General features: G+C 57.3%; 2 protein-coding genes across 21 annotated transcripts in view; both read left to right on the top strand.

Annotated features, from left to right (window-relative positions):
* Positions 1-699: 699 nt before the first annotated feature.
* On the top strand, positions 700-10017 carry ARRDC1 (arrestin domain containing 1). 7 transcript variants are annotated; one of them, XM_086323946.1, is made up of 8 exons: positions 700-844; positions 7843-7953; positions 8235-8285; positions 8377-8531; positions 8696-8878; positions 8971-9147; positions 9218-9638; positions 9712-10017. In XM_086323946.1, the coding sequence occupies exons 1-8, from the start codon at positions 715-717 to the stop codon at positions 9774-9776; spliced, it is 1293 nt and encodes a 430-aa protein (XP_086180072.1). In that variant the 5' UTR covers positions 700-714; the 3' UTR covers positions 9777-10017. The 7 variants fall into 7 exon arrangements, with proteins under 7 accessions (XP_086180072.1, XP_086180069.1, XP_086180073.1 ...); XM_086323943.1 differs by having other exon boundaries at positions 8359-8531; XM_086323947.1 differs by lacking the exon at positions 700-844 and adding an exon at positions 2475-2670.
* Positions 10018-13393: 3376 nt separating this feature from the next.
* EHMT1 (euchromatic histone lysine methyltransferase 1) overlaps positions 13394-23750 on the top strand; it is a 108959-nt gene continuing 98602 nt past the window's right edge. For 11 of the 14 annotated variants that reach the window (XM_086323939.1, XM_086323937.1, XM_086323938.1 and 8 more), the window contains exon 1: positions 13394-13430. In XM_086323939.1, coding sequence (XP_086180065.1) covers positions 13423-13430 — 8 coding nt within the window. In that variant the 5' untranslated portion in view covers positions 13394-13422. Of the gene's footprint in view, positions 13431-13794; positions 14320-14573; positions 14648-23750 lie in introns of those variants that run through there. The other 3 variants (XM_086323934.1, XM_086323931.1, XM_086323932.1) reach the window with 2 other exon arrangements.

Here is a 23750-nt window from a genome sequence, read left to right as displayed (position 1 = left end):
CCTTAGAGCCTGAAAGTCACGTGGCATCTCTCTGGCAGTTCAAGCAAGTCAAGGGCCCGGGCCTATTCAACAAGAGGGGATGGAATCCACCTGCTGACGGGAGCAACAGTGAGAGTGGGAAGGGGTGAGGAGTTGTTCGGAGACGTTGTTCAGACAAAAGTTAAGCTGCAGGAGAGGCTACTGGGGAAGGTTCTCGGAGGACAGGGTCATGGGGATGAGCACTGCACTGATCATGTTTTTTATTTTCTGTATCTTCGATGCTTTGACATCTTGAGGGCCTTGCTGGCTGGGGAGAGACTGCCCCTCCCAGGCTGGCTAATTCCTAGAGAGCAAACAACTCGCCTGCCATCACAGCTTTCACATGCAAAGCAACCGGTCCAGGGCCCACACCCCACCCGCCTCCTTTAATTGCACATCAGGCCAACCACCCAGGCCGGGCACTGGACAACAGTAACTCACTGAAATCACTCACCACCCAGTCCTCAGCTTACAGAAGCTTGCCTGCCTGCCTCCTGCCCACTGAAAAAACAGGCAAGGCTCCGGCCAAGCTCTCGTCCCTGCTTCTGCTCACAGCTGATACTGGTGCTTCCCCAGGTGGCCCTGCATTGAGTGGCTTGCCCCTCTTGGGAAGTGTAAGCTTTGAACTCTTCTTTCAAGGCAGTTGGCTCTGTGTCTGTCACGTTACCATAGCTGATTACAACATATCCTAGGTTCATGTTCAGATATAGGCCAGGAAGTGAAAATGGAAGGGAAGCCTATGCGGATTCTGAAGTCAGAATTCCAGCACCAGTGGTACCGGAGAGAGAACGACAGGGAGCGAGTCAGGCGCTGAAATCACCAAAGAGTAAGGGGAGGTGGGCCTCGGTTCTGAAGGTACCAGTAACAGTGCTGGGGTGGGGGGGAATTATTACTCTGAGAAAATGAGGGTTAAAGCTGGAAGTTAGTAGGGTGAAGGGGGAAATGGTCTGGAGGCAGTCATAGAGAGTCAGGAGTTCACCCTACTTGCAGGCCCAGAGGTATTGTTTGAAAATAAACATTTATACTTTAGAGCTGCCAGGAGAAGCCTGGGTTCTGTGAGAGCAAGACGAAAGGCGTTTAGAGAAATGGGATGTCAGGGTGGTGATGGTGGACATGAGGACACAGCAGCAGAGCTTCTGGAGGGGGACGGGTTGGGAAGGGTCAGAGTAAGGAGTGTGCAGAGCCCTATTGGGGGCCAACTGCGGGAAATAAAGGCCCCCTGTTTCTGCCTCCATCTCTGCAGCAGCCAGCACACCCTCTCTCCCTGTTTCCTCCAACACTTCCTTTTTGATTTCTGCCATGGATATTTAGCATGTTAGGGCTTCCCACATCCCTCAGCATCCCAAACTCCTGGTTCAGGGATTCCCCCATTTGCACGCCCCTGACAGCAAAGTGTCAGAGCAGCCAATCAGAAGCTCCCTCTTGCCTCATCAGAGTCCCAGGTGGGCCGGTGGGCCTGGAGCCTGCGAGAGCCCTGGTTTCAGGATCTCCCTGGCCTCCGGGGACCCCTCAGCCTCTAACTTGTCACTGGAGGCCTAGATTAGGTTTCTGCGGCTCTCACCCCCGATTCTGATGTCATCAGCGTCCTGAATAGAGTCACCAGGTACAAACATGTCTCTGACAAATCTTTCGTCCTTCGCGCCCCCCAGACTCATGCCTAGAAGTGCCGGTTCACTCAGGTGCCTAACGGGCACCTCTGCCTCTGCGGGTCATGATTTTCTTCCAAAATAGCTTGTACCGAGGCCGGTGTCTCCATCAAAAAATGCCACCCATTCGCCTAGCTGTTCTGGACAAACACGTGGCATCATCCTGACGCCCTCCTTACAGCAACCCGGTATTTCCCCAGCCAGGAGGCGCCCAGCACCGCCTTCTCTGTCCTCACCCCCTCACCACCCCCTCGCTCCTCGCGGCCGACCCAAGCGCCCACCGCCCAGGACACGAACCCAGCCTGGAGACCTCCGGCGGGGCGGGGGCGACCCCTGGGAGGAGCCTGGGATTGGGGTTGGCCGGGCGGCCCCTTGACAGGTGGGGCGGGAGGGGGCGCAGGTGCGCCGGGCTCCCGCGAGCTGCGCTGGAGCTGCTCTAGGCTGGCCGAGGGGGTGGGCGGGGAGATGCCGGGCGGACCGACCCAGGCGCGGCTGGGGGCAGGGCTGGAGCGGGCTGGGGGCGTTGGGGAGCCCGGGGGGAGGGAGGGCTGGGGACAAGAAGCGGGGACGGCCGGGGAGTGGCCTGGCAGGCTAGGGGGCGGGGCGCGGGGACTGGGGTGCCAACGATGGAGGGGAGGGGGCGTGGCGACGGGGGGCGTGGCGTGGGCGTGGGCGTGGCGTTGCGGGGGCGCGGTGAGTGGGGTGCGAACGTTGATGGGGGCGTGGCGTGGCGATGATTGGGCGTGGCCTGGGCGAACGGGGCGTGCCGGGGGGTGTGGCTGGTGGGGGCGTGTCTGGCGGGAGGGCGGGGCTGGGAGCGCGGCGGCCACGGCGCCGGCTGGGCGGGGGCGAAGGAGGCTCAGTGCGGCCGCCCGGCAGGGCCGCGGTATGGGGCGGGTGCAGCTCTTCGAGGTTCGCCTGAACCACGGCCGCGTCGTCTACAGCCCGGGGGAACCGCTGGTGGGGGCCGTGCGCGTGCGCCTGGCGGCGCCGCTGCCCTTCCGAGGTGGGCGCGGGGTCCGGGGAGGGCCGCACCTGCGGCGAGCGGGCGGCGCCCCGGAGCGGCCGAGCGGGCGCGGGGCCAGGGACCTCTGAGGCCGGGGGCTCCCGTCCGACCGCGGGGAGGGCTGCCGGGCCGGCAGGCGGGCGGCGGGCCGCGGAGTGGGAGGCAGGCGCCGGGCGGGGCGGAGCAGGGAAGCCAGGGTGGCCCAGTCCTTCCGCATCTGCCCTTCCTGTCCTTCCGCCAAGGGGCGGTCAGACTCGGGGCCGGGGCTTCGAGCCCATCTGGTTTGCCGAAGGCCGCTCTGACCTGGACCCGCGACGCCTCCGACCTGACCTTCCCTGTCGGGTCTCAGATCCACTACGCCCCGCACCTGCTGGGCCCTCCCCTCGAGCCCGGCCCGCGCTCGCTTTCTCCCCCAGACACTCAGGCAGTCCCCCGAGTGTGCGGGTCCCCGGTCGGGCCGCGGGGCCGTACCCGCACCCAGCCAGGCCCTGAGGGCTGAGAGGGTCTTGCTAATCCCTGCGCGCCGCAGGCCCCCGGCCCAGGGAGCATCTGGGACCCGAACCTGAGCCCTCCGATCCGGTCTCTCTGCTGGCGCAGACAGCTGGGACTTTGAGACCCGGGATCCGGTTGCTGCGGCGGCCCTTACTAGGGCTCCCTGATGGCGCCGGCCTGGTCTGCTGCCTGAGGTGTGGACGGGGCCCTGTGGGGGACCTCACACCCGGGTGGTGGACGAGGACGCAGCCGGTGGCTGGGCCTCTTCCTGAGCCTGGCGCTGAGTGTGAGGCTGTGCGATGTGTCCGTCCTGGGGCGCTTCTCTACCTCGGGCTGATTGGCCAGAACCATAGCTGCAGGGGCTTCCTTCTGGACCTCCAGGCTCGCCCCTGGGGCTGACCATCCAGCACATGGGATGCCCCCTGAGGACAGAGAGCCGCTGTCCTCCTTTCTGGGCAGCCACTGCCTCATCCTGGACGGGTGGGACTCCCCTCCCCATAACCCGTGGCCTCTTTAATGTCTCCACACTTGGAGTTTGGGGTTGGGCTGCTTGGGTAGGTGTGGTTGGCAGGGGCTCCGCAGCTGGCGCATCTTTTCTCTGGGGCATAAGCTGGTGGTGAGAGGTGAGTGCAGCCGGCGGGGCACAGAAGGGAGAGGCAGGCCAGAGGACGGACAGACCCTATGAGATCCCACGTGGAGCTCTCCAACTGGCCTGCTGACCTGTCGTCCCCTGTAGCCGGGGTCCAGGGTGTCTACAGTGGAGCAGTGGCCTGAGCGGTGCATGACTAACCTGGGTGGGGCAGAGCCTCCCAGCCTCCACATGGTGGGTGGGATGTGGGTAAACGGACAGCTGGGTCACAGCAGGCTGAAGGAGACTCTGCTGATGGTCCTGACTGTAAGGGTGCTCCCAGAGGAGCGGGGGTCCTCGGGCCAGAGAGGGTTTTATTCAGGCTGCCCCCAGGGGTAGAGGGGATGCCCTCTGGCCGGGCCCAGGGGTGAGAGAGGAAAGACTGTGTGTTTTTTTTTTTTTTTTAATTTTAATTTTTTATATTTATCTATGGCTGTGCTGGGTCTTCATTGCTGCACGGGCTTTGCTGTACTTGTGGCGAGCAGGGGCTGCTCTCTAGTTGCAGTGCTCGGGCTTCTCACTGTGGCAGCTTCTCTTGTTGAAGAGCACAGGCTCTAGGGAGCACGGGGTTCAGTAATTGCAGCTCTTGGCCTCTAGAGCATAGGCTCAGTAGTTGCAGTGCTCAGGCTTAGTTGCTCTGAGGCAAGTGGGATCTTCATGGATCAGGCATCGAATCCTTATCTCCTGCATTTCCAGGTGAGTTCTTCAGCAAATGAGCCACCAGGGAAGCCCCCCATAGTGTTTTTTAAACATTCACTCAAAAGATACTTGTTGAGCTCCTGCATCCATAGGAGCAGGATCCTTAGGATTTCCATCCTAAAGGGAATCATCCTAAAGGAAATCAGTTCTGAATATTCATTGGAAGGACTGATGTTGAAGCTGAAACTCCAATACTTTGGCCACCTGATGCGAAGAGCTGACTCATTGGAAAAGACCCTGATGCTGGGAAAGATTGAAGGCAGGAGGAGAAGGGGACGACAGAGGATGAGATGGTTGGAATGCATCACAGACTCAATGGACATGAGTTTGAGTAAACTCCGGGAGTTGGTGATGGACAGGGAAGCCTGGCCTGCTGCAGTCCCTGGGGTCACCAAGAGTCGGACACGACTGAGAGACTGAACTGAACTGAACTGAGCTCCTGTAACCAGCCAGTGGTGCAACAGGGAGGCCCCCAGCAGGACATGGAGGCTGGGAGGCAGCGGGCCTCTAAGCACCTGACTGAGGAGAGTCGGTGATGATCTGCAGTCAGCCCTGGGAGCTGATGTGGAAGACAGCTGGGGAAGGAGGTGCTTTCCTGGAGCCTGGATCCAGCCCAGTCAGAGGGTCAGGCCGGGGGTCAGGCAGGGCTGGCCTGTGCTCTGCTCTCGAAAAGGGAGGGCAATGCCTGGACGACAGCAGCAGCCAGCCCCTGGCTCTGGCGACTCACTGGGCTCTCACCCTGGGCCAGAGGTCTTTCCCACTTCCCAAGGACCAACCCACGAGTCCTCGAGTTCCAGGAACACTGGGAGGTGGGCGTCGTCATTCCTCTGGTGTTATAGATTTGGAAACAGGACAGAGGAAAGTGGCTCTCCGGCCAGAGCTGCAGTGAGAGGATGCGGCGGAGGCTGGGCCGCCCCAGGTCTGTGGGAGCTGGCGGAAGCAGGGACACAGAAATCGTCATGGTCAGACTGCAGGTCGTGCCTGGGAGGAGGGCTGCTGGCAGGTGAGCGTGCTGGCTCAAGAAGTTCCAGAGGTCACTCTGGCATAGGATCCACTTAACGGTCCTCCTTGGAGGACCGAGGAGACCTGCGGATCTCCCTACGTCTCCACCGCTCCCCTGAGGAGGAGAGCATGCATAGGGGTGGGCCTTTCCCGCAGGCAGGGTCCCCGAAGGGGGCTCAACCTGTTTGCAGAGGAGGCCATGGCACGATCATGGGGAAGGTTAAACAGTTCAGGCCCGCCTGGGATAACCAAGGGTCAGTCTGTTTTTCTGGGGCCAGGTGCCACCGTGGCTTGTTCACCTTAATTCTGGAGCTGGGCTCTGGCTGAGCGCATGCCTGGTTTATCCGCCCCGCTGTTGGACCTGGAGGCTGGGCCTAGATGGTTTGCCGTTACGAGGAGTGTTGCTGGAGGCTCCTGAGTAAACAGGGTGGGATTCTAAGGGGAACTGCTGGACCCCTGGAACCTGTGTGTAAAATTTGCACAGATCTGTTGGCTTTGTCTCCAGGACCCTGTGTCAGCCGACAGTCTGACTGCCATAAGCAAGGGTCTTTCTATTAATACCTGCTTGTAACACGTCAAACAACATTTGCCAACCTGATGGGTTAAAATGGTAAGTCATCTGAGTTTCCTTGAATTCTAGTGAGGTGAGACAGCTATTCTTTTATCTGCTGCTATGCGACAGTCACCCCTAAGTAACAAATCACCCCTAACCTAAGTGGTTTAAAAAAACCATTTTAACTCATGCTGTTGTGAGTCAAGACTTTGGGCAGAAGTCTTTGGGTGGTTCTTCAGCTCCGTGTTCATCCACTGGGGTCACTTGACAGGCCCAGCCGGCACCGGGCCAGCCCAGGGACCACTGCACTTCTTCCAGTATATTCTGTTGTTCCCAGTGTTCCCAGGGCAGCCTGATTTGCAGGGGCGGGGTGGGGGGCACACCCTCTCCACGGGGAGTTTCAAGCAGTGTAGTGTCTGGACTCCATTGGGGTGTCTTCCAGTCAGCCTTCCAGTCCGGCTTCCCCTTTTCTGTCTGTTCCTTGCTGTGTCTCCTGGGCTGTGCTGGTCTGTAGGTGCGCTGCTTGTGTTCGGACTTCCAGTGGGAACAGTTCCAGGTCTGGCCCTTGGAGGGGATGGCCGGTGGAGCAGAGATGAGAAATTAGGGCTGAGGTCCTGGTGGTGACGCTGGGCTGGCACGGAGGCTGAGGCCAGTCACTGGAAGTGCCGACAGGGCGGAGGGGGAGCCAGGGGTTCGTGAAAGGCAGCCCAGCACACTGTGGGTGACCCGCAGGAGGCCTGTCCCCTGTCAGCAAGGTGGGGCTTGCCTTGGGGAGCCGGGGACAGAGCCGGCGCCGCTGCCTCCCCCAGCCCGGGCACTCGAGATGCCGCCTTCTGCCTGGTGGCTCTGTCAGGAAGGTATCAGATTCCGAGTCGCCTTCCTTCACTAATCCCTCAGTTCAGGGGAGGAAGGGCGGCTGGCAGACAGGCTAAATCTTTGGTCTTGACTCAGCTTGCAGGGAGAGGAAGGAAAGGAGGGAGCCACGGCGCTACCTGTCACCGAATCCCCACCCCCTGGCCTGCGGGCCTCCAGCTGTGGTGTCCCCTCTGGTGACCAGCCTTGGCTGGGGCCGGTCCAGCCACAGCTTTCCGACTGCAGTAGTGGGCTCTGGACTGAGCAGTTCAAGTTCCTGAGCATGGCCTGGACATGGGCAGTGACCTGCTGCCTGTCTGCGGGCTTCCCCTGGGAGCAGGGGGAAGGCCCAGCCACCTCAATGCAGAAATCAGCGCTCCTGGGCAGTTCTGGCCCAGGGGCCAAGGTGTCCCCACCCTCTGGCTGCCAGACTGCTGGTCTATTTTCTCAGGCAGGTCTGACCACATTCCTGCTGCATAAGGGCTAATAGGTAGCTTCCTGGTGCCTGGAGGGGTGGCTCCCAGCCTCACTGACATGCCGGTGAGGCAGCAGGAAGGTGGGGGTGAAGGTCAGCTGCCCCACCCACCTCTGTTCACCAAAGGTTTCCTAAGCTTCCCCTGTAGGGAAGGGGTTTTCTAGGGTCTGGTGCGGGGTCAAGGGGCTGGGGTTTGCCCAGGGGTCAACTGGGTGACCGTTGGGGCCTTCCTGTTCTGGACTGCGGGATGGGTGGAGCCCTGTGCCTCAGCACCCTGGCTCGGTGGGAGCACCTCGGGATGTGGGAGAGGCAGCCTGTGTCCTCTGGAGGGCAGCCGGCCGTGCACTGGCCTTCCCAGAGCCTAGTTGGGTGATCCTGGGTCCCGTTAGTCTTGCCTGAATGCCTGTGCTGGGGCTAGGGAGGGGCCAAGGCCAGCACCTGCCTGTGACTCACACGGGCCCCACCTTGCAGCCATCCGCGTGACCTGCACGGGGTCCTGCAGGGTCTCCAACAAGGCCAACGACTCGGCCTGGGTGGTGGAGGAGAGCTACTTCAACAGTGCCCTGTCTCTGGCCGACAAGGGTGAGTCTGGAACCCACCCCTCCCCTCCTCCCACTAAGATGGGTCTGTCTGTCCCCCTGCTTTCCCACCTGCCTCTGGCCTCCCCGTGGCTGGCCCGCCCTCTCCCAGGGTTTCTCTCTGTGGCAGGAACAGGGCACTGCCTGCTGGGCGCTTGGGGCTGAAGGGGCCAGTCCCTCCCAGGTTTGGATGGGTGCAGTGGGAGCTTGTCGGCTGCAGGGCCTGCTTCGGCTCTGGGCCCTGTGATGGCGCCTTGTCCCCTCTCCCACCTCTCGTGTCCTCAGGGAGCCTGCCTGCTGGAGAGCACAGCTTCCCCTTCCAGTTCCTGCTTCCTGGTGAGAGCCCGGCCCGGCCCGGCGGTGGCAGTGGGTGAGGGTGGGTGGGAGGTGGGGGACAGTGGGACCTCAGTCCCTGCTCTCTGTCCAGCCACGGCTCCCACGTCCTTCGAGGGCCCTTTTGGGAAGATTGTACACCAGGTACGGGCCACCATCGACACACCACGTTTTTCCAAGGATCACCAGTGCAGCCGTGTCTTCTACATCTTGAGCCCCCTGAACCTGAACAGCATCCCAGACATCGAGGTGAGGCTGGGGCAATGGCCTCCTGGGTGGCTCCCACACTTGTGCAATGCCCTGTCCCCAGCACAGGTGAGGCGGCCTGTGGAAGCAGCAGCCTCAGTTCTGAGCTGACCCAGGGATCCTGTCTGCTCACACCCGCCAAACCCCTTCCCTGCCTTCCTCCCAAGCAACCCAATGTGGCCTCCACCACCAAGAAGTTCTCCTACAAGCTGGTGAAGACGGGCAGCGTGGTCCTCACGGCCAGCACCGACCTCCGAGGCTATGTGGTAGGGCAGGTGCTGAGGCTGCAGGCAGACATTGAGAACCAGTCAGGCAAGGACACCGGCCCGGTGGTGGCCAGTCTGCTGCAGGTCAGCGTCCCCTGGCTGCTGGGCCCCGTCCCTTGGGGCAGAGGAGGGGCGGGTGGCTGGCCGCCCAGGCTCACAGGCTGGCCCTTCCCCAGAAAGTGTCCTACAAGGCCAGGCGCTGGATCTATGACGTGCGGACCATCGCCGAGGTGGAGGGAGCCGGCGTCAAGGCCTGGCGGCGGGCTCAGTGGCAAGAGCAGGTTCTGGTGCCCGCCCTGCCCCAGTCCGCCCTGCCGGGCTGTAGCCTTATCCACGTGGACTACTATCTGCAGGTGGTAGGGGTCAGGGGTGGGGTGGGAGGAGGGGCCGAGGCCTGGCTCCTCACATGCACAACCTCCCTAGGTCTCCCTGAAACAACCGGAAGCTGTCGTGACGCTGCCGGTCTTCATCGGCAACATTGCTGTGAACCATGTTCCATTGAGCCCCCGGCCAGGCCCTGGCCTGGTGGTGCCCTCAGCGCCACCCCAGGAGGAGGCGGAGGCTGTGGCCAGCGGCCCTCACTTCTTCTCGGATCCCGTCTCTCTCTCCACCAAGAGCCACTCCCAGCAGCAGCAGCTGCATGCAGCCCTTGGCTCTGTGCCCCATGGTGCCCCAGAACCCCATCCTCAGGATGGCAGCCCTGCCCCGCACCCTCTGCCACCTCCCTTGTGCATCTCCACAGGTGCCACCGTGCCCTACTTTGCAGAGGGTTCTGGAGGTCCGGTGCCCACCTCCAGCACCCTGATCCTCCCCCCAGAGTACAGCTCGTGGGGCTACCCCTATGGTGAGTGGGGGCCTGGGGCCTGGTGGGGAGGGAGTGCCCCGGGCCCTGTGCAGACCTGGCTGTCTCCCTGCAGAGGCCCCACCGTCCTATGAGCAGAGCTGTGGTGGTGTGGACCCTGGCTTGACCCCGGGGAGCTGACCCCATGCCACCTCCTCTGGATGGGCGGCCCTCTGCCCTGGGACTGGGCTCCCAGGACCTCGTGCCTTCACTCCTGGCCTGGCCCGGCCCACTCAGGACCCGCTGCTGCCCGCTCTTCCCGTGGCCTCTACCTCCGGACCAGCCTCTGCCCCGGCCAGCCTCCTCAGCTCCCCAGCAGTCGGCCTCTCCCAGGGGGTTGGGGCCTAGAGAGACGCGGTGTAAATAAAGTGATTCATTTGTAGCGCTGGGCACAGTGGCCTGTTGGGGCCCTCCTCTGCGGGGTCTGTGTTCCCCGCCAGTAGGGGGTACTGGGCTTCCCAGGTGGCTCTAGTGGTAAAGAACCACCTGCCAATGCAGGAGATGCAAGAGACCATGGGTTTGATCCCTCGGTTGGGAAGATCCCCTAGAGCAGGGCATGGCAACGCATTCCAGTATTCTTGCCTGGCGATTCCCATGGACAGAAGGGCCTGGTGGGCTAGTCTACAGGGTCATGAAGAGTTGGCTCCCCCGGACCTGGGGGTGTGCCCAGCCCTTCCCACTGTACACCGCCCCCCATCACGACGCCCGCCCCCCGCTGGACACGCCCCTTATCACCACACCCCTTCCCCTGGACACGCCCCTCCTTGGCCCCGCCCTCGCCCTCCGTGCCTCTCCTTTCCTCTCTGGGTCCCTTATACTTCCGGGCGTCTTGGTCCGGACGATGGCTGTTGGTCGCTTCGGGCTAAGCAGCAGTGCCGATTAACAAGGGCTGGGGCTGGCGTTTGGCCTCCCGGTTCTGCTTCAGGATTTGACTTCGGAGGCAGTTTGCATGTCTGGAGCCTCAGCGTTAAAGTGGCCTTGTGATAAGGCGAGAAGGCCACCGCTGTTCCATTTTGTTAGCACCAATCGCTCCAGGCAATGCAGTTTAGGAAATCCAGTCAGGGTGAGGCTTCCCCAAGTCCCTTGCCCTCAAACTCTGTCCCTGTTGGCACCGCAGCCAAGTCTTAGTTCGGAGGGGTTCAGCTTCTCGACTCCCATCCGTGTGTGAACACACAAGCCCGCTCCCGAGCTCTGCAAAGGACTGTTGTCTAGGACGCAAGGAACCCAGGAACAAATAAAAAGGCAGGCTTTCCCAAAGGGGTATTTTGCAGAGTTCCAGAGTGCCCGTAAAAGTCCTGCAGGGCCAGGATCCTGGTGTGCTTTGGGAGACCCTGGAGGTGGTGTTACTTCAGGTTCAAATTCTAGCTCTGCCATATGGTGAAGGAGTCACTTTGGCTAGGTGTGTCAGTTAACTTTATGATAAGCTCATGGGACTACAAGGGGACAAGTCGAGTGCCCCCACCCCAGCCCCCGGCCCCGCAACATTACAGAAGTTTATTTCTTGCACATTTAATAGTCCGGAGATGGCATAGCTGTCATTCTCAAGTCGAGGGTGAAACGGCTGGCAGTTCTGTCATCCAGGTTACCAGGCTTCACCTCCCACTTTCTGGGGGACAGTAGTATCACTTTGGCAAATCCCATCGGCCATCCTACCTGGAATGTGCAGGCAGCTATGCACCCTAAAACTTGACTTTACTATTTGTGGGACAAGGAGAAGATGAATACTGGAGAAAAACACAAAGCATCTTCAAGCAGGATGACCTGTGAAACAGCTACTAGAAGCTGTAGCCTCACAGTCGAGACTGCGTTTCAAATCCCATCTCTGCTTCTTGAGAGTCTTAACCTGGAAGGCACCCCCACCCCCTTTTATTTTGCTCACTGACAAGACCGTGGATAAAAATGACGTCCACCTCTGAGGACTGACCTGATAGTCACAGGGACAGCGCGTAATGCGTCATCAGTGAGCAGGGATAACACCATGTAGGGTGGCTTGGGCTGACCGTGCAAAATGGGAGCATTGCCTACTTCTGACACATTCATTTACGGTCGATATTTGCCTAGTAAAATACTTTCTTCCACATCTTAACTCTTTTATTCTTTCAACAAATATTTGTCCCCTGCCTGCCAAACATTGTTCTAGGTACTAGGGCACACAAAACAAAAATCTCTGACCTTTTGGACTTGAATTCTAGTGGGGAAGACAGACAATATGGCAATGGAATGCTATGGAGTAAAATAAGAAGGAAGTTTTGGGGTGCAGTAGTATTTTTAAGTAGGTGCAAGGATACACTTCCCTGAAGAGGTGGTGTTTAAGACCTAAGGATTGTCAAGAAGTGAGCCACAGATACCTGAGAAAAAAGTGTTTCAGAGAAGGGGCAGACTAGGGCCCAAGGCAGGAGTGGAGACGGAGATGGCACCAGAGAGGCAGGTGTAGGTGAAGGCTAGCTTGGCTGTGCAGGCCAGAGGACAACTCCTGAGCTGCCTCTCCTGAGGCTCCAGATAGAGCTTGGGGTTCCCGGCCTGTCGGAAGTTGACTTAGGTTGCCCCCAGCCCCTAAACCTGGGGAAGGCTTCCTTGGTACTTAGGGTCGTCCACTGCCTCCTCTGCAGCTGTGGGCCCTCTCAATGCCACATTTCCACGAGATTGAACCCTCACAGCCCCAAGGCCCAGAGATTAGCTTCTGACTTGGGACCTCCTCAGTTCCTGTCGTGAAGACCGGCCAGAGAACCGCAATTTCAGTTTATGAGTCTTCTCTCAACTCCCAAGGGATGGAAGAAACGGGTGGAGCCATGTGGAGTGGGTGGCCCAGGCCAGTTTGTGTGGTGCTGTCCAGTAAAGGCTGCTTGGGTGCGCAGGAAAGGTCTCACCCTGGGTGGCCTGCAGGAAGGCTGGGGTGATCCGAGAGGCTGCCCAACCGGGGCCACCTCCAAATTGGAGAACCCCACTTCCCTTGTACAAGCCAGGCATTTTCCTTAACCAGAGCGCCCTCCAAAGAGCCAATCCCCCCGCAATGGGACACTGCCCACTCTTCCCCAACAGTACACTGTCCCCAGCCAAAGCGCAGCCGTATACGGGGCATCTTCCTGAATCAGAGCATCTATCCCCACAGTCCGGAAATGCCCCCGGCCGAGCACCCCGGCGCAAGGGCATTCACACTAACAGACGCCTCCCCCGAGGCAGCACCGCCAACGGGGGCAGCCCTCCCCAGGGGGGCTTCACCCCTCCCGCTCAGGGCCGCCTTCTCAGTCAGGACAGGCGCGCCCCACCACCGGAGCACCCCCGGCCCGCAGCCGGGCGCTTGTCCCTAACCGGACGCAGCCGCAACTGGGGCACCCCTCCCACCCGTGCACAACCCCCTGCGCGGGCACCGCCCTAGGACGCAAGCCGGGGTCCGCCTTCTACGAAGGCCGACGGAACCGATGTGTGTCCGGGGTGAGAGGTCAGGGGTCCTTCCGCACCCCGGCCGGTCCGCCAGAGCGCCTACGCAGAGCGAAAGAGGACCGCGCGAGCGGGAGGACCGCGACGGGCCGGCGTCCGGAGCCGCGCCGACCCCGGAAGCCGGCTCCGCGCGGCCCCGCCCCCGCAGCCGCCGTCCACCCGGTTCCGGCCCGCACAGGCCCGCGCTGCGGACGCCGCTCCCGGGCCGCAGTGCGCAGGCGCGGGGGCGCGCGCAGGCGCAGACGCGGGCGGCCGGCCCCGCCCCGCCCCGGGCCGCGAGGAGCGGGCGGGGCGATGGCGCGCGGGAGGGGCGGGGCCACGCTGCGGGCCCGGGCCATGGCCGCCGCCGATGCCGAGGTGAGGAGCGGGCCGGCGGCGGGCGCGGGCGGCGCGGGCGCGGTGGGGGCGGCGCGGGCCGGCGGGCCGGGCGCGGCGGGCGCGCGGGCAGGGGCGCGGGCGGGCGCGGGGCGCGCGGGCGGGCGCCTCCCCGCCGCCGCCGCCGCGCCTCAGGCCGAGGCCGGGCCGAGGCGGCCGGGCGTCCGGGCCGCGCTGCGCGGGGCGTGCTTTGTGCGGGCGGGCGGGCGGCGAGGGGCGCGCGCGGGCGGGGCGGGGGCGCGGGGAGGGCCGCCGCCCGGCGCGCCGCGACCCCGGGCCTCGGGCCGCGACCGGGAGCTCCGCGGGAGGGGCGGAGGACAAAAGGGAAAGTGGGGCGAGCCCGCCAAGTTGGCGGCGCGGGCGACGCGAAGCCGTGCGCTCCCGGCGCTGCTCCTGCGCCCGCTGACCTTTCACTTTGTTCCGGAGAGGATGGCTGGGTCTTGAAGGAAAAGTTGGCCGGGCCGGCGCTCTTCTCCCCGGACAAAGCTGCCGGCTCCGTGGCTGTCAGGAGTACGGTCGCACGACTTCGGTTTATTTCCAGGCAAACCGCTCACGCGGGCTTTGGCTGTAAAAAGTTGCCCTCCCTTTGTTAATGTTTCTGGCCTCCCCTTTGCTCGCTCTCGAGAATAGTTTTCCCTGGCTCGTGGCAGCAGAGAAAGCAAACTCTTGTGAGATGGGCCAGTAGCTTCCCGCAGAAGGGAGAAGCCGGCGGGAGGCGGTGTGCCTTGGGGAAAGGCAGGAACGGCGCTATCCGGGCTGACACGAGGGACCAGTTTGGAAGAAAGTGATGACCTAGCAGTTTTTCTGTGGAATTACTCCAGGTTTTCTGTGTAGTAATAACCCGGCGACTTCTAAAGATCAGGAAGCCAAGGTGTGTGATAAGACCCTGTTACAGTAATGTGGTGTGTAGGACCTGTACTTTTATCCGGGTAATGCACAGTCTTTTAACGTTTCTTTACTTCTCTCTCGCATTTTTGGGGGGTATGGATGTAAGTAAACTGAGAACGTACAAGAAAGTTCTTGAATTCAACGTGAAGAGTATTTGTTAGCACCTGCAACACTCAAGGAGTGTATTAGGCTGAGCAAAACGGAACAGGTGAATTAGATAACCGCCAGTCACTTGTAGGAGAGAAGATGAGCAGTGATCACGATACCGCTTATTGAGCGTCTTCTGGGTCCCGGGCACTGCAGGCGCTTAGGTAAGTTCTCTCCAGTTTGCTCTGCTCTGTGCAGCAGGTGCTGCCATTTCCTGTTTAACTGACATGGGAAACGAGATTTGGGAGCGATTGGGTGACTCGGCCCAGCCAGTTACCCAGTTAGCAGTTGTTTGGTGTCTGGCACATAGTAGGTGTTTAATTAATAGTTGATGAACACGTTGCCCCAGATGTCACTGATTCCACAGGCAGCCTTGACTACAGGGCTTGCCCGAGCCAGTGGCAGTGACAAGCCTGTGTTTCCTAAGCCTTACCTGTGTCCAACCCTGCCTCAGCTGCCTGAATTCCTTCATTAAAGTCTGACAGCCGTTTTTGAGGTGGGTACAATTACATCCCCTTTTGCACAGTAGGGAACAGGCACAGTGAGGCCCCAGGTTACAGAACTTGTGCAGAAGATGGATGCAGTGGTCTGGCTGCAGAGCCCCTTGAGCTGTATTTGTGGTGGTCACTTTAAGCTGATGAAAGCTCTGGGCTTTGGTGGGCGGTCCTCAGTGTTTATAATGGAGGTGCACGTTAGGGCGGGGAGGGGCTCCTGGACAGTGGCTAGGCTTGGGGTCAAGTGTGGCCACTAAATCAGGGAAATGGTTACTGTGTCAGGGTTCTCTAATGGCCAAACGATTAAACCGGAAGGTGGACATTGAAATTTATCTGGCTGCATATTGACTCTTTCTTCTTTCCTCAGCCTAGAGAAAGGTCACCACTTTTTCACACTGAAGAGAGGCCCCCTGGTTTGTGGATTCTGAAACGCGCTTTTGGAGTCTGTCTTCGTTTTGTGGATTACTGAGTGGGGGCTCCTCAGTGTAGTGTGTGTTCAGGTCACCTCAGGCTTTTGACCCAGCAAGATGCTACCTTTCAGCAGGAGGGCCTTCCCAGGAAAGTTCCCTGCATTTCTCGCATCCTGCGTGTCTCTCCTTTTGTGTTTCTTAAGAGATGCGCACATGTGCATGGTTGAGAGTCAGGCAGTGCCTGAAGGTGGCGAAGAAGCTGCGTCCTCTCCAGAGGTGGCAGCCCCTTGACTCTGCGCATTTACCTTATGGGGCTTCCCTGGTGGCTCAGCTGGTAAAGAGTCTGCCTGCAATGTGGGAGGCTTGGGTTCGATCCCTGGGTTGGGAAGATCCCGCGGAGAAGGAAATGGCCACCCACTCCCTGGCCTGGAGAGTTCTGGTTCGCAGAGTCGCCAGGACTGAGCGCCTTTCACTTTCACTTTGTGTTACTAAGCAATATGCTTGTGTCGTCTTATCTTTATTCACCAGTTTTAGGGGTTATCTGCTGGCTCCCGCTAAGTTTTCAGTTTTCTTGTACTCTCTCTGGTTTAGGTAACGCACAGTTGTGGTTAAATCCGTGTCAGGATCTTCATCAGTCTGTTCAGGTCGTTACTGTGCCCTGCTGAGCTGGACGGTGGACCACACACAATTCGATTTCTTTCCTTATACAGACATTTTTATTTCCCTGGAATTAATAATCGCTTTATTTTTCATTTGCCTGGTTCCCTTTGAATCTCAGAATAATGTTCCCGCACCTTTCATTCTGTAAAGTGCTCCTTAATTTAATTTTTTACCCCTCAGCCTTGTCGGCTCAGCAGCCCTTGCCACAGTGCTCCAGCCCAGAACCTTGTTTCCAGGCCTGCATGCCTCCTCCCTGGGGCTCTGCCCGCCTCCTTGCCTCTGGCACTGCCTCACTTGTTTGGGGCGGTGAGCAGTCTGCAGGAGTTGCTGGGACCAAGGCTTTGGGACTCACCTGTCTGAAAATGTTTTCATTCTGCTGCCACACTTAAAGAATCAGTTTGGCCGGACTTGGCATCTCAGTATCTTACAGTCTTTGTTGTTGCTATTGAGAGCTCTATAGTTTGATTTTTTTTTTTCTTGGCTGCTCTGTATGGCTTGTGGGATTTTAGTTCCCCAACCAGGAATTGAACCCAAGTCCTCCACAGTGAGAGCATGGAGTCCTAACTGCTGGACTGCCAGGGAACTTGCTAGCCTGATTATTAATCGTTCGTAAGCATATTCCCACATCAAACTTTTAGGACCCTTGCATCCTTGATTTTCCTCACTTGCCTGAAATGCCTTTGTTGTAGTGTATTTTCATTCACCCTGTAGAGCACTCAGCAGGCCTGGGATCTGGGGACCGAGGTCCTTGAATTTACAGGAGTTTTTGTGTTATGTGTTTGAGATGGTTCTCTACCAGCTCTCTTTTTCCAGTTTCTTGGAACGTTGGACTTACTGTACTTAATATTCTCATTTTTAAATCTTTTCATCATATCTTGATCTTTTTGTTCTTTTTGAGAGTATTTTTAACAATTTTCCAATTTGTTAAAAAATTTTAACTTCTTTAATATTATCGTGTTCTTTACTGTTTTTTGTTCCTTTTTAAATGCTTCCTGTTCTTGTTTTATGTATACAACGTCTTTGCTTATCTCTTAATTTCGGTTTTTAAAAGTACAGTTAAAATTTTGAAAACTAAAAAAAATTTTGTTTCCTGCACGTTTTCTGTTTGCCATGCATTCCTCTTTGCTCTTACATGTTTTGGTTTCTTTCTTTCATGCTGGAAACCCTTCTCCCAGTGTCTAGTGCTCCTTGGCTGTTTATTCGTCCTTATGAATAAAATACTAAAAATGGAAAACTGAGTGTAGCGGGGGCTTGTTTCCTTGTTGCTTTCACTGCAGGGTGATGACTAATGTTTTTTGTTGGCTCTTCTCCAAACGTTGCTGTCCGCTGGTTTAGTTTCCTTAGAGGGGAGCCTTCGGTCTGCCTGGTTGGATGGATGTTGGAGCTGGATTAAGGGGCAGGGAGGCAGTGAGGGGCTTCCCTCTTCCTGACCCCCTGCTTTCCCTGCGGCGCCCACCGCTGCCTCTCCGTGTGCCACTCACCCCGAGCGTGGTGCCTTCTGGTGCCCGTAGCTGTGCAGAAGTGCTTGTCTGAGTGTGCGGAGGGGCTGGGCCCGTGCTTGGAGCTTTGCGCCACACCCCTTCTCAGGCCTTTGCACAGCTCCGCCGGTCATCCCTTCTCAGGCCTTTGCACAGCTCCGCCGGTCATCCCTTCTCAGGCCTTTGCACAGCTCCGCCGGTCATCCCTTCTCAGGCCTTTGCACAGCTCCGCCGGTCATCCCTTCTCAGGCCTTTGCACAGCTCCGCCGGTCAGCCCTTCTCAGGCCTTTGCACAGCTCCGCCGGTCAGCCCTTCTCAGGCCTTTGCACAGCTCCGCCGGTCATCCCTTCTCAGGCCTTTGCACAGCTCCGCCGGTCATCCCTTCTCAGGCCTTTGCACAGCTCCGCCGGTCAGCCCTTCTCAGGCCTTTGCACAGCTCCGCCGGTCAGCCCTTCTCAGGCCTTTGCACAGCTCCGCCGGTCAGCCCTTCTCAGGCCTTTGCACAGCTCCGCCGGTCAGCCCTTCTCAGGCCTTTGCACAGCTCCGCCGGTCAGCCCTTCTCAGGCCTTTGCACAGCTCCGCCGGTCAGCCCTTCTCAGGCCTTTGCACAGCTCCGCCGGTCAGCCCTTCTCAGGCCTTTGCACAGCTCCGCCGGTCAGCCCTTCTCAGGCCTTTGCACAGCTCCGCCGGTCAGCCCTTCTCAGGCCTTTGCACAGCTCCGCCGGTCAGCCTGCTCCTCGGCAGCGGCCCTGCACGTGGTCTCCCCTTCCTCTGCCCTGTGGAGTGGTTCAGGTTCCTTTCGCCTCCATCTTCCTAGCCGTATTTTGTGTAGTGGTTCCAAGTGTTTCCTAGGTGGGGTGCATGTTTCTCTTTCCTGTTCTTGTCTTGGATTGATCTTTGATAAGAGAAGGGGTGGAGAGTCTGTTTTGCATCTAGCAATCAGAAATATTTACAGTAAATCTTGTGAAGTTTCACCCATACTAACAGCTCTCCTGTGGAAAGGGCTGCCCGTCTCAGATCTTCCTGTGTAGGTTGTGGTTCTGGATCATCACAGAGGTTGTCAAGGGCAGTACTTGCACCCCAGCCCTGAGGCCCAGAAGGACACCTGTGGGCAGCTTGGCTGTTGGAGACCCCGCACGTGGTCAGTGCTGCACCAGGGCCAGAGCCCCGCTTCCTGCCTTTGCTAACCGGTTTGTATATTTGGCCACATTTTAATTGAGTTCGTCTTTTAGAATGATTTAGCTTACGGGAACCATATTTTGGGCTCTCCTCTTCAGGAACTTTATGTTCTCTGCCATTCATTGGACTTTGCACGTGTGATGGATGCTGCTGTCTCGGTGAGCGGGTGGTCTGGGTCCAGTTGGCCTTGCTCCCAGCAGACCACACAAGGAGTGGCGAGTGGGGCCCAGCTGTCAGGCTCTGCAGGTGTGCTGCAGAGGGCATCACTCCAGAGCTGCCCGCTTGCTGTCCCACTTTACTTAACTTCTGGTATTTTCGTTTATTAAAATAGAAAACTCTTCAGCGGTTTTGGATTTTAAAGAACAAAAATTGAAGTGGTTCTTTTGACTCTTCGAAGGTGGCGCTTCCTGTATAAGTCACTTTGCCACTAACATAACTGTCAGTTGGTATTTTACTTTGGAACGGTCTTTGGACTGCTTTCTGCATCCCACGTTTAACAGCTTTGTAAGTTCTGATCAGGGTGTGTTTAAAGTGCCGTTTCCGAGGGGTCTGCAGGCAGCGTGGAGCCGGGAGGTGCTGGTCTAGATGCTGTGTGAGAGGATATGCAAGCTTATGAGGTTGGCATCTGATTTCACAAAATTTAACAGTGTAATAGAGCAAATACCAAGCAGGAAATGAGATGGAATCAGCTGAGAGTAAACAAGAGGAGGCCCGGCTGCCGTGCTGCTTGCTGCAGGCGGACTCGCGTTGGGAAAAGCTCCTTGAGGAAGATGAGTCCGCTGAAGGTCCTAAGGAGGTAAGACGTGAAATGGAAGGGCGAAGTTCGGTTGTACCTTTCAGAAGGAAAAAAATTAGGCATTTTAGCAAAGTTAGAAAAATACCACTGTAATGGCAGAAAGCGAAGAGGAACTAAAGAACCTCTTGATGAGGGTGAAGGAGGAGAGAGAAAAAGCCGGCTTAAAAGTAAGCTTTAAAAACACTAAGATTGTGGCATCCGGCCCCATTGCTTCATGGCAAATAGAAGGGGAAAAGGTGGAAGTAGTGACAGATTTCCTCTTCTTGCGCTCAGAATCATTGCGGACGGTGAGGCAGTCATGAAATCAGAAGACGACCGCTTCTTGGCAGGAAAGCTATGGCAAACCTAGACAAGGAGTTGAAAAGCAGAGACATTACTCTGCCGACAAAGGTCGGTATAGTTAAGGCTGTGGCCTTCCCTGTGCTCATGTACGGTTGTGAGAACTGGACTGTAAAGAAGGCAGCGAGCGTGCCAAAGAATTGATGTCTTTGAACTGTGGTGCTGGAGAAGACTCCTGAAAGTTCCTTGGACAGCAAGGAGATCAAACCAGTCAATCTTAAGGGAAATCAACCCTGAATGCTCATTGAAAGGACTGAAGCTGAAGCTGAAGCTCCAGTATTTTGGTCATCTGATGTAAACAGCCGTCCCATTGGAAAAGTCCCCGATGCTGGGAAGGACTGAGGGCAGAAGGAATAGAGGGTGTCAGAGGATGAGACGGCTGGATGACACCACTGATGCAATGGACATGAACTTGGGCAAACTTCAGGAGATGGTGAGGGACAGGGAGGCCTGGCGTGCTGCAGTCCCTGGGGTCGCAGAGAGTCTGACATGACTGGGCGACTCAGCAGCAACAGCAGCTGAGAGAAAAGTTGACCCTAGAGACATGAGAATGCCAGATACTTACCGTCGACTTGTTTCTGATCCGAGTGTGCAAGTCTGTGCCTCCAGCGGTGGTAAGCAGGGAGCGTGTGCTGTGTGCACTTTTCTTTCACAGGTCATCTTGTGGGCTTGTGTCTTTTAACGTTTTCAGTGGCCAGATGGTGTTTGCTTTATAGACGTCCCAGCTTCCTTGGTTATGAGCTGGGTGGATCTGTAGCCTTTGTACACAGGTGGTCAGGAGGGGCGAGCGGCACTGGCTGAAGCCAGACAGGCGGGGGCTGGGTCACTGAGGGCCTTGTCACTGGTGACATGTTGGTGGTCTCCTGAGTGCTGTAGACATCAGCGGGCATTGTTTTAGGAATTCACATTTTAAAAAGACCACCCTGGCTGCTGTGTGAAGGGTGGCTGGGTGAAAGCTGGAGGGGAGCAGGGGGCCAGTGAACATGCTTGGCCCCGTGGTGGGTGGAGTCCAGGCACATGTGTTTGAGTTTGTTTTGAGTAGATGAGTTAGTTTCATGGTTCAGATTCTAGGAGTATGGAGTGAGGCATCCCCCTCTCTCGTCCCCCAGGCACTCGGCTCTTCTCTTGGCAGGCTACCAGCATTGTAATCACTGTGTGTGCAGACGTGCACACGTGGATACTCAGTTCTTCTCTTGGCAGGCTACCAGCATTGTAATCACTGTGTGTGCAGACGTGCACACGTGGATACGTTAGAACTTCTGTTGTGGACCTTCTTCCGACCTACTCAGATGTAGACCTGGTGGTCAGACACACCCCATGTTTCTGTCCCCGAGTCAGCCGTTGTCTCCTCATGAGCACCCCTGAGTCCATCCTTAAGTATTTTTAAGCGGTTCTCAGATATATTTCATATGTGAGTATTTCAGTTAGAGTAAGTAAGTCTTTCAGTCAGTAAATATTCAGTCACTGTTCAGATTTCTTAGGAACAAAATCTCGTCTCTTTGTCCTTGATAGGCATCTGTTAATTCTCAGTCCACTGATTTCCACGTCGCTGTTTCCCCTTGCACTTGAGTTTTGGAGAGATTGGTCTGTCTGTCCCAAAGTTCCCCACAGTCACTCTTGCTGCCCCTCCCCAAGACACTGCGCACCATGCCCCTTGTGCTCTGCTCCCGCCACCGACGCCTGAGGTCTGCAGCTGCAGCCTGCCTTCATGATAGCCGCTTGCCGCGGGCAGCTCCTCAGCCGGTGAGACGGGGGCTGTGCCGGGAGCCCGCTGCAGGTGGAGTGCGCGCTGGATTCCCAAGGCTTGGTGCAGGGGAGAGGGGAGTGTCACACGAACGCTTTAAGCTCATTGTCTGCATGTTGAAGTACTTACTTTGGGTATGTTAGGTTAAATGACATTTATTACACACGATTTGTGTTTCTCTTTCCTTTGTTTTTCTGGCCATGGTGTGGCATGTGGGATTTAGTCCCCTGAGCGGGGATCGAACTGGCCCCCTGCAGTAAGAGCGTAGAGCCTTAGCCGCTGGACCGCCATGGGAGTCCTGCAGGTTTGTCTTTTTAAAAACTAAGCAAAAACACGTTATTACTGGTGTTAAGGCTTCTATCAGACATAGTAGCTCTTGCTTGGTGGTGTTAGCAGTCGTTGATGTTCATTGCTGAGAGCTGTTAGGTCATTAGGTTACAGAATGGCAGGCTGTACAGAGGAAGGCTGTTCACTGCCCGTGAAGTACGCTCATATGGGCAAGGAGGTGTAGGTTCTTGACACTGTTTGGGCTGATACCCTGGAGCTTCTTGGTAAGTGCTTGCCTAAGAAGGACCAGAGAGTTCTCTGTGCTGTAATTTGACAGTTGTCTGCTAAGCAGGCTGCTGAGTGATTTCTCTCCTTGGAACACAGGTCCTCTCTGCCTGTCAGACTCCAAGGCTGGCGTTCGGACCTAGAGTCGTGGTTGCTTCCTCATCCTTGCTGTTGGCTTGTGCTTTGTGAACTCCTTGAACACCACAGTGAAATAGAATGCCAGTTGTCATGTAGCCCACTGAATGGTCAGGAGTTCCCCCAGCTCTGGCTCAGCCTGCCCTTCTGTTTTCCTTCTCGTAGAAACGGTCTGCTCAGATCTGTTGTCATGGTTCCATACTGTCTGTCACTATCTGTATCAGATTCAGTAGCAATAAGACATTTAACCAAAGCATGAAGACTTTTTTTGGAGATGGTATTAATGTATGACATACATACAGAAACATGCACACTTTATGTGTCTAATGCCATGCATGTCCCTAGACCTTGATCAAGCAGGGACATTACCAGAACCGTAGAAGCCCCCTTGGCCCCTGGCAGGCTGCCCTGTCTTTGCCCAGAGGTCACTGTTGCCCCGACTCCTGACACCCTCCTTGTTTCCCTGACTCTGAGCCTGATGTGAGGGCGCTGTGCAGGGCGTGCCCGCGTCTGCCTTCTAGACTTCGTCTGTCTGTGGAGGCCTGGGGTCGCCTGCTTCCCCATCACTCTGTAATATTCCCGTGTCTTCAGTCATGGGCCTTCTTCTTTGAGCTGTCTGCAGTCTGGGGTCTTGAGCTGAGGTGGTGTGGACATGTTTTGGTGAGCACTGGTGCACGTTTCTGTGGGGTGTGGCCAGGAGTGGGGGTGTCGAGTCATGGACGCGCGTGCGTGTCCCAGGGGTTGTACCCAAGGACAGGTGTGAGGAAGCCCAGCGGCTAGTCCTGTGGACACTTGATATTGTTTGTCTTTTTACCATTCTGGTAGGTGTGTAGTGTGTCCAGTTGTGGTTTAATTTGCATTTCCCTGATGACTGTTGATGTGAAGCATTAGTATGTTTTTTTAAAAAAAATATTCATTTGTTTTATTTCCGGCTGTGCTGGGTCTTTGTTGCTGTGTGTGGGCGCTCTCTCTGGCTGTGGTGACGGCGGCTCGTTGCGTAGCCTCTCTGTTGAGAAGCACGGGCTCTGGGGTGTGCCGGCTTCAATGGCGCGGTGCACAGGCTTCGTTTCCCCTCAGCACGTGGAACCTTCCTGGACCAGCGATTGAGCCCGTGTCCCCTCATTTGGCAGGCAGTCTCTTAGCCACTGCACCACCAGGGCGGCCCTAGTCCCCGTATGCTTTTAATTATGTTGTGTAGACACTTTCGGAACGTGCCTATGTAAGTTTTTTCCTGCTGGGGGCATATTTGATTCCTTTATATGGTAAATGATATTCCACAGTAGGAATGTACTGAGTTTTGTTTACGCGTTGATCAGTTGCTCCCGTTCTGGCTGTGGTGACTAGCGCTGCCGTGACAGTCACGACCGAGTGTTTGTGTGGGTGTGTGTGTTCGTTCTCGCGGGTGTCTGTCAGGGAGTGGAGTTGCTGGGCGCGGGGTCACTCTGCTTAGGAGCCGCTCGCCTGTGTTACACGGCAGCTG

This window comes from Bos grunniens, chromosome 11 (genome assembly GCF_055505025.1).
Source record: "Bos grunniens cultivar Pamir isolate PY7600 chromosome 11, Bosgru_T2T1.0, whole genome shotgun sequence".
Lineage (NCBI taxonomy): Eukaryota > Metazoa > Chordata > Mammalia > Artiodactyla > Bovidae > Bos > Bos grunniens.
The sequence above is the reverse complement of the archived record's forward strand: the minus strand, read 5'-3'. Positions and strand labels throughout refer to the sequence as shown.

What these genes read in the sequence shown, in the direction of transcription:
- ARRDC1 (XM_086323941.1), top strand. Translation starts at nt 5,171, where the DNA reads ATGCCTGGACGACAGCAGCAGCCAGCCCCTGGCTCTGGCGACTCACTG. An exon ending in CCTGTCTCTGGCCGACAAGG is followed by an intron (nt 7,954 to 8,234) that starts GTGAGTCTGGAA and finishes TCGTGTCCTCAG; the next exon opens with GGAGCCTGCCTGCTGGAGAG. An exon ending in CTCGTGGGGCTACCCCTATG is followed by an intron (nt 9,639 to 9,711) that starts GTGAGTGGGGGC and finishes GTCTCCCTGCAG; the next exon opens with AGGCCCCACCGTCCTATGAG.